Below are 8995 nucleotides of genomic sequence, written 5' to 3'. Positions count from 1 at the left end.
TTGGCATAGTTTACGCCGGCAAAGGTTACGATGGCCCTTTCGTGGGCCGGGGTAGCGCTAGTTAAGTCGCTGGCAGCACTAAGATTAGTTTCAANACTTCTGTTGATTGGCGGAAAACCTGTACTTTGGTGAGCGGTTGCGAAGTTCTGGCTAGACTGCATTGGAGAATAATTTGTGGTATAGTTACCATAGACTGGATACAAGCCAGTGGCGTTGACAGAAGTGGCGTTGGCATAGTTTACGCCGGCAAAGGTTACGATGGCCCTTTCGTGGGCCGGGGTAGCGCTAGTTAAGTCGCTGGCAGCACTAAGATTAGTTTCAAGGCAATTTGAGGCGACGGCTGTTGAGCGGCTAGTAACGATAGGGCTGGGTATTGTAGGTTCGACATTTTTGAAGCTGGCGGTAGTAGCTTCGGCGGCATTAACGTCGATAGATTGACGATTCATTTTTTCCTTTAAGTAGAGCTTCTCTTGCTCCGCTGTGGCAAGCGACTTCTGCAGCATTTTAATCTGTTCGCGCAGATCTGCCAATGTGCTGTCTTGTTGCATAATGGTGCAGTCAGTTTCGTCGCCACTGTTCGAACAATTCTCGTCGGCCACGTTGACTTCGCGAATGTTCGATGTGACTATCCGACTTCGCAAGTGGTAGCGTTGTTCTTCTTCGGAAGTTTCTCGGTTGCCACGGGGCAAGTCCAATGATTTCATAGATAATCGCGGTGCGAATATTTAGAGAAATCACAGGATAAATATTAAAAGAATGTTGCTGGCACAATAGCAACGTTAAAGCGACGTACAAGGTGGCGGCTAACGATGTGGTTCGAAATAGAAACACGGATATATTAGGAACGCACTTTAATGAAAATTGTATATTTATACGGTTTTATACAATCGTTGTCTTAAGTCTGATTGGGAGTGGTTTTAATATCTGTAAATGAAATTAATTAAGGTAATATTCGCCAGCAGATTATATGTATGTCTTACTTATCCGTGTCCTCGTACGTCTCTGAAATGGCGAACGGCTACATACAGATCAGTTCGTCCAAATCAACGACGTTTACACGTGCGAGGCATGGTTGCAATTTAACGTACAAAGATATTTCGTATTTCAGGATTTCTTATAGTAGGATTGTAATAGAGCAACAATTAATTCTTAAGGTTTAAACAGTAACATGATTTGTTGCAGAAGTCAAACCGCCGCCTTTGGTTTGTTGGTGAAGGCGCTATTGACGTGTTGCCGAAGTGATGGTACTGTAGTTCAAAAACATTCAACGACACTTGCTTGTTTGAAATGAAGCATTGATATGTACATACATACGTACGTATGCACATTCCTCACAACTAGCCATCAAAGCAATTGAATGGTAGACGCGCTATAAATACATACATACATGCATACGAGACGATAAATTACCCTTTACCACATTCGTCGTCATTTCAGCAACAAGTCAAATGGCTTTCAGCAACAAGTCACATGATTTTCAGCAACAAGTCAAATGGCTTTCAGCAACAAGTCAGATGATTTTCAGCAACAAGTCAAACGACTTGTGCAACAAGTGATGAGCTCTCATGCTTTCGGAACCGTTCAACTGCCGCGTATCATTCGGAGTACAGGTTTGCCGAAGTCAATATCAGTATGAGCGGTTATAAGCATCGCTCACTTGTGGTGGCTGTATTTGCAAGACAGCACGCTATCAGCGTTGCCGCTTTGGTAATATTTTACCAAAATTGGTAATTCTTTATTTCTCATTTATTATTATTTATTTGGTAATTTGGTAATTTATTTTTTAGTTTGGTAACTTTTTCAAATCGTTCCTACATGTCAGGTACTGATTTCACTTGAAGAAGTGGCCCGTAAGCGTTTCCTGTTAAAGCAATATCAGGAGTTCATGGCGAAAAGTTGTTCCAACGTTCCTTGGTCACTACTGGAATGGTCTCTAACAAATTGGCTTTTCCTATATCTACCGTGTCCTTTCCCGGAAGGTTTTGGGTGGGCGTACCTTTCCTTGTCAGTTCGCCAGCTTTGCAATCGCCTTCAGTATTCCTGTGCACCCCGACAACCATATGAGTAGAATTCTATGTAAATATATATGTTCACGTTCAAAAATATACAGAAATCAGGGGAGCTTCCTTTTGTCTATACGTGAGTCGAAAGCTTTCAGGACTGCCTTCAAGCGTTTAATTTTTAGATATTTCCAGCCACTTGTTGACATGTGTATGTATGTCTATTGGGCATAACTGGACAAATGTTGATTTTAAAGTGCTCCAAAGTTTGAGGTTTATTCGCATAATTACGGTCATCCGAATGGCCTCATAAAAATTCCAATGATGCCAAGACGGATGATCTCAGTGTCCGAATGACATCCCCTCTACATAATCATACATAATCAGAAAAGTGTTGGTGGTGGGGTGGACTGCCGCCCAGTCTAACCTAACCTAATCCTCTTTTGCAATGAACTGTATCCATGGCACGGTGAATAATTAGATGCCTTCAGCTGTTTTGTGGCCTGAGCTTTGCACAAATTTACGGAAATGTATATCCAAATGCCAAATATACCATTTTGAGCCATAAGAGGTACCATGTTCTTAAAACGACGCGCAAACGACAAATTTGTTTCTTCGGCCACACTTAGTTTTAAAATCCTAACCAAGCTTTTATGGTGTTGTGGCTTTCAGTGTTCACGCAGATATAAAAATTATAGCTGAATTGAGCGCTGATTGCCTGAAAAGCTTGGTGTCTTCGAATATACATATGTATTTATGTACAGACATACATACGTATGTATAACTCTCTTTTAAAATAAGTTTGGTAATTTTTTGTTGAATTTGGTAACTTTTTCTGGTGACTTTGGTAAAAAATAAAAAAATTTTGTGGCAACACTGCACGCTATGCGCTGGTGTTCAGTCATCCTCTAATTTCGTTTAGGTATCGATACTACTAAGTCAACGCCGCTGCTCAGTCATACAAAGCAGCGGTATTGATTGAGGCCCCTATTGCGAGTGTCGACTGGCAGTAGAATAGAAATTTGTCGATCGAGTCGATCATCTTTTATTTTGCTATTGTGTAACTTGATCGATAAAAATGTGTACTATTGTGAATGGTTGACGGAATTGTAAACAGCTGCTTGTTTGTTTACATTTGTTTCTTTAATGTTTTATTCACATCATTTTTAAAATAATTGCTTTTATTATAAAATTAGAAAAATGGACACAGTTGAAATATGGTTTAGTGATGAGGAAGATGATGTGGAAGCTAATAGATTAGTAGAGTTGGCTAAAGCAAGGAGGGAATTGCGAGATTCGTCGGATCCCTTGGAGTTGGAAGATGAAGTGTATGTACATATGTGAATTTTATGAATAGAAGCTGCGTTCCCGATGCTTCAAGGTTTTTAGGTTTTACAGGATTTGCAGGAAAAGCTGTTTCCTCATTAATACATTTTATGGAAGTTTAAGAAATACGGTACCGTTTAGTTATTTGTACAATGATGTTGAGTATTTGTGTCCAAACGCGTGACCCGAGTTTTAAAACTTTAACATACAAGTGTAGTGAAAGAATTAAACTTTAATTTAACAAAGATTCCAAGTTTCCGAGCACTAGTTAATTAATAAATTATGCAGTTTTTTGTAAACTTTGATGTTGGTTCTGCGCAAAAACACTGTGGATGGCGTAGCCGGAATTATATGCACAAGAAATATTGTATATCTTTCACAAAAGAAGCGGAGCTTCCTCTCCTGCTCTTTACGGAAATTCCTTTGCCTATGTCCTCACTCTCCTGCATCAGCTCGACCAACCGCGCAAGTTGCCTTTTGTTGCTTACAATTTTTGATCTGTAATTCAGACACATATGTACATACATATGTATATTTCACAATTTTTTACAACTTCCAATTCAATTGACTTACTTTTTATCCATTATAGTACCACTTTCTTATGTAAATTTTATAAACGCAAACTCCAACGACTAAAAAACAGCAATAGAAGGATGAGCGATTAAAGCAAAGCGCATATTGGCGCGATTCTGTCGTTGCGAATCCGCAAGACCAAAAATTACAACAATGCTACCCATACATTTTAATGCGCTAGCGCACACTTGCACGATTCCGTCGCTGCGAATTTTTCGAACATTCAATGTTCCTCTCTATTGACGCGTTCGAAACGCGGCTTGCAGCGTTTTGAAGGCGTCAAAGAAGAAGAAGAAAGGTGTCACAGCAATAAAGGCAAAGAAAAGAAAACGTGTAATGTACAAAAACTAATAAAAACGTTCGTAATAATAGTATTTTGTACGATTTGGGCACGCCGAGTGCGAAAATACACGAAATAAAGGGAAAATTGAGTGAATTGTACATCGGAAATTGACGCGAAAAAATCGCTCAAGTGTGCGCACGTTTGCGGGTTCGAAGTTAACAGCCGAATTCGCAACGTATTCGCAACGATGGAATCGCGCTAATGTGCGCTTCGCTTAAAAAGTATTCACAGTCGCTAATTGAGCGACTAAGCGACACTCACAATACCATCGATAATCGATAATCGCTTAATAGTCGTTTATCTACTGCCAGTCGACACTCGCAATAGGGGTGTGAGTATGAAACAGTTGACGATCCATTATGCAATAATACAAGGTTTATCAGTTGGCAACTTCTCGCTCTAATTCCGCCATATTGACTGCCTTACGTGAAACTGTGTTACTTCTTTAACTATTCTTTGCCCATTAATATAGTGGAATGTTTTTAATTTTTTCTCAGTATACACACTTTGTTTTCTTAAAAAGGTATTTTATTTCATTTCATAACGAATATACTATAGAAAAGCAAATCTTGTTTAGGAGAAAATGTGAAATTTTATATTTTTCCCCCATATGGGGATTCATTTCTTCCCGTTTTTCTTCTCATTCTACTGAGCTAAGGCGGTGTCATATCGAGCTGTCACAACTGATACCACCTTTTATTGCATCATGTTGACGATCAACCAATGCCAATCCCTGATTCATAGTCGAAATAAAGTCGATGCCACTTTATTGACAGATATTCTCTTGAAAGGTATTGGGTATCGAAATTTTTCTGAGGTATTGGGTACCGAAATTTCAGCACATCAATACTATTTCATATTGACCTAGAAAATTCTAAAAATTAATTCGGCATCCTCATATAAAACGTAATCTTGACGGGAATATAACTAATGTATTAATGTTATTTCGACTTTTTTTTTTATTAGAGTTCCTGGCGAAAATAGATTTTAGTAGATAGCTGCAGAAAGAATTTCCTAACACCACACACGAATTTCATCAGACGAGAATGTTGCTTCGATTCGCATTAACTACCCTACCAGTGCGTTTTTGCGTGAAAGCAGGGGCTGCTGGGAATGTAATAAGATCAACTTCCTTGGGACCAACTCTACAAAATTGCCTAAAATCGTGTAATATAAATATATCGCGAAGTTATGCTCGTGGGCCGACGCGTGGTTCTTACACTCGTAGCGAGGTGGGACGTAGACCTACTTTAAAGGAAAAGCTTATGGGACCTCCTTCTGAAAACGGTGAGTAATAGGACAACAGTAACAAGTAAATGATTTGAAACTGATATTTTAATTTATATTTCAGCATATTCAATTGGCAAAGGTGCAGCAGCAGGAGCATCAGCTATCGGACTTGGAGCATTGTGCTTTTACGGTCTCGGTTTGAATAAAGATCCGAGTATTTACACAAATTCTTTGTAAGAAAGAAAATTATTAAAAAAAAAAGCAAGTTAAAATGTTATATTTTGAAGGTTATGGCCGGAGTTTGTCCGCGAAAGAGTTCACACTACTTATGGATATTTCGGGGCATCGTGTGCCATAACAGCAGGAGCTGCAATGGCAGTTTTTCGCTCACCTCGCTTGCTTTCGCTTGCAACAAGAAACGGATGGATGGTATGTACTTGTATTTTTTCGCATATTTGAAAAGTAATTCGGTCTTCTAGTCAATGTTAGGTACTTTTGCTCTTATGATTGGTACCGGTGTTTTAACCCAATCCATCGAATATCAACCCGGCTTTGGCCCAAAACAAATGGCTTGGGCCTTACACTGCGCCGTCATGGGCGGAGTTATCGCACCTATGTGCTTCCTTGGAGGGCCAGTCCTTACCAGGGCTGCATTGTATACCGCTGGTATTGTGGGTGGCCTTTCGACAGTAGCCGTATGTGCACCAAGTGATAAGTTTTTGTACATGGGTGGTCCTCTGGCTGTAGGCCTTGGTTTGGTGTTTGCATCATCTCTAGCTTCTATGTGGCTTCCACCAACCACAGCTTTGGGTGCAGGTAAGCGTTTTCAGAATAATAATCGGATAATATCTTTTAAAATACTGTATTAGGCCTAGCTTCGATGTCACTTTATGGTGGTCTAATTCTTTTCGGAGGCTTCTTGCTTTATGACACGCAACGTATAGTACGCTACGCTGAGAATCATCCCCAAATATTCGCAAAACCCTACGACCCCATTAATGCGTAAGTACGATTACATATATGCGTAATCATTAGTGACGTTTGTGTATTCGTTAGTGATGGCAAGATTAATCGAATAACCGATTATAATCAATTATTTTCATTCGGTTAACGATTTAATTGTAAAATTTTCCTTTCAATTGATCGAGCGATTAATTCAAAATAAGTTGGGATGTTTTTTACATTCTCGTATTCTGCAAATGTTTGAAACGATATTTTTGCCAAAAACCGCAACAAAAGCTAAACCTAAGTAGCTACTAAAAAACCACAACGCAGGTATGCACATATTTTCATTTTATTTTTTTTTCGCATTTTCTTTTATATGGAAGAAAATAAGCAACACCATTACCAATCAGAAAAATGTCAAAAATCAATGAGCTACACAACTACATACTGAAAATCTTTCTAAGAAATCTAATTAAAAATCTGGCATTTTCTGTTGATTTTTTTTAATGTTGCAAAATTTTTGATAGATATATTTATATTTATAGGTTTTTTTGCTAAAGAATAAGCTATATTTAAAAAAATAACTAAAATTAAATAACAAAAAAATATTGTGCACGGGGACAGTTTTTACAAGTTATAAATGGTTCTTATTAATTTTCGATTTTAAACCAAATGACCGATTAATCGGTTAATTTCTTACGATTAGTTGCAATTATTAACCGAATGCTTTCGATTAATCAATTAACCGATCAATCGGATATTAATTTTTTTTTGCCATCACTAGTATTCGTTTTATCTTGCGTAAGTATAACTGAATGGGCCTCCGCACACTAGACTGCTCAGTCCGCCTAAAACCGGTTTTGTGTGGATAAGAAGGGGAAGAGAGTTCGAGTTTACCTCGTTCATTTCAGTCCGCGAAAATCGCGGATTGACGGTGGACTGACACGCACACATAGACAACATGTTTTGTATTTCGTTTTGTTTGCATGTGCCACATGCACTAACACAATCAAGCGTGAGTCCCCTTTCAGACACGTCAAGTCTTGAAAGCAATTTTTTTCGCATTCTCTTTTGTGTTTTCTATTTGCTTCCACACGCGTCAACTTTAATTGAATTCAAGTCCTTGGTTCTTAAATGGGAAGCAACGAAAAGATCAAAAGAGAAGAAAACTTGAAACGAATTGACGGTACGTAGGTATGTCCCCTTTCAGACACGTCAAGTCTTGAAAGCAATTTTTTTCGCATTCTCTTTTGTGTTTTCTAGTTGCTTCCACACGCGTCAACTTTAATTGAATTCAAGTCCTTGGTTCTTAAATGGGAAGCAACGAAAAGATCAAAAGAGAAGAAAACTTGAAACGAATTGACGGTACGTAGGTATGTCCCCTTTCAGACACGTCAAGTCTTGAAAGCAATTTTTTTCGCATTCTCTTTTGTGTTTTCTAGTTGCTTCCACACGCGTCAAATTTAATTGAATTCAAGCCCTTGGTTCTTTAAATGGGAAGCAACGAAAATATCAAAAGAGACAAGAAAACTTGGAAACGAATTGACAGTACGGAGGTATCTGTACCCCCTCTCTTCTCACCTCCTTCGCCTACGAACGAGCAGACTTGAAAGCAAGACTTGACGTGTCTGAAAGGGGACAAATTTATGTATACAAAACTGAAACCTGTTTTCGGCGACTGCCCAGTCCAGTGTGCGTTCGAGTGGTGGACTGCTCAGTCCGACTGAGCAGGCTAGTGTGCGGAGGTCCAATGAGCTTGTGATTTGTTGTTGTTAGTGGTACAATAAATACACTTGCAACAACAATCACAAACTTTTCCAGTTACATTTACAAAAAATACACAGAAGCGCGAATTCCACTATTAATAAAATTTTTTTTTTAGATGTCTTTCGATATACATGGATACGCTTAATATATTTATACGAATTGCAACGATATTGGCAGGTGGTGGAGGAAATCGACGGCATTAAAATTATTCTCAATTGGGAATTACAAAAATAACGTGATATGCTTACTAGTAACCATTTTAGTGTGATGCTTTAGCAGTTGAAAAAAACGTTTACCGACACTTAAATTCAGAATATTTACACCAAATTAAAATAAAACAACAAATGCAAATATTAGTTCAAGGAAAAAAAATGGAGAAATCTTGTACATACATACATATATATGAAAACCCGATGTACATGACTAATGGGCTGTTTTTGCTTACGCGTAAAAGCACATTTAGCTCTAAATGCTACTCTAAATGTACATTTATCCATACAAAATTTGTCACCTGAATGCAACTCCAGTTCTGCATTAAGAGTCTAAATGCTAAAAGCAACCCTGTGGTCTTCAAAAATTTCTACGATTCGAACATGGTTAAATGAGAAGAAGTGGCAACATGGCTTTTTCGCGTATACACTTTCTAGCTGCGTTTCAGTGATCGGCGATCGAAATTTCATTTATTTTACATTATTTGGAAAAAGGAAAGTAGCGCAAATTCAACATCGATGTAATACTGATAGAAATCTGGCTCAATATGTGATCTAGGGCTTATTCGAGTTGTAATCACATTCGATTTTTCGATAATTTG

General features: G+C 38.4%; 1 protein-coding gene across 2 annotated transcripts; it reads left to right on the top strand.

The window, feature by feature from the left end:
* The first annotated feature begins 5040 nt into the window (after positions 1-5040).
* LOC108380575 (growth hormone-inducible transmembrane protein) lies at positions 5041-8491 on the top strand. Of its 2 annotated transcripts, none has more exons than XM_017636958.1 (7): positions 5041-5059; positions 5209-5529; positions 5594-5705; positions 5760-5901; positions 5952-6288; positions 6342-6474; positions 8300-8491. In XM_017636958.1, exons 2-7 carry the CDS (start codon positions 5289-5291, stop codon positions 8385-8387), a joined length of 1053 nt encoding a protein of 350 aa, XP_017492447.1. In that variant the 5' UTR covers positions 5041-5059; positions 5209-5288; the 3' UTR covers positions 8388-8491. The 2 variants fall into 2 exon arrangements, with proteins under 2 accessions (XP_017492447.1, XP_017492446.1); XM_017636957.1 differs by lacking the exon at positions 5041-5059 and adding an exon at positions 5066-5148.
* Positions 8492-8995: the final 504 nt, after the last annotated feature.

Source organism: Rhagoletis zephyria, unplaced genomic scaffold (genome assembly GCF_001687245.7).
Source record: "Rhagoletis zephyria isolate East Lansing unplaced genomic scaffold, Rhagoletis_zephyria_1.1 Rzeph_scaffold_19683, whole genome shotgun sequence".
Lineage (NCBI taxonomy): Eukaryota > Metazoa > Arthropoda > Insecta > Diptera > Tephritidae > Rhagoletis > Rhagoletis zephyria.
Note: the sequence above shows the minus strand (reverse complement) of the source record. Positions and strands in the feature narration are given on the sequence as shown.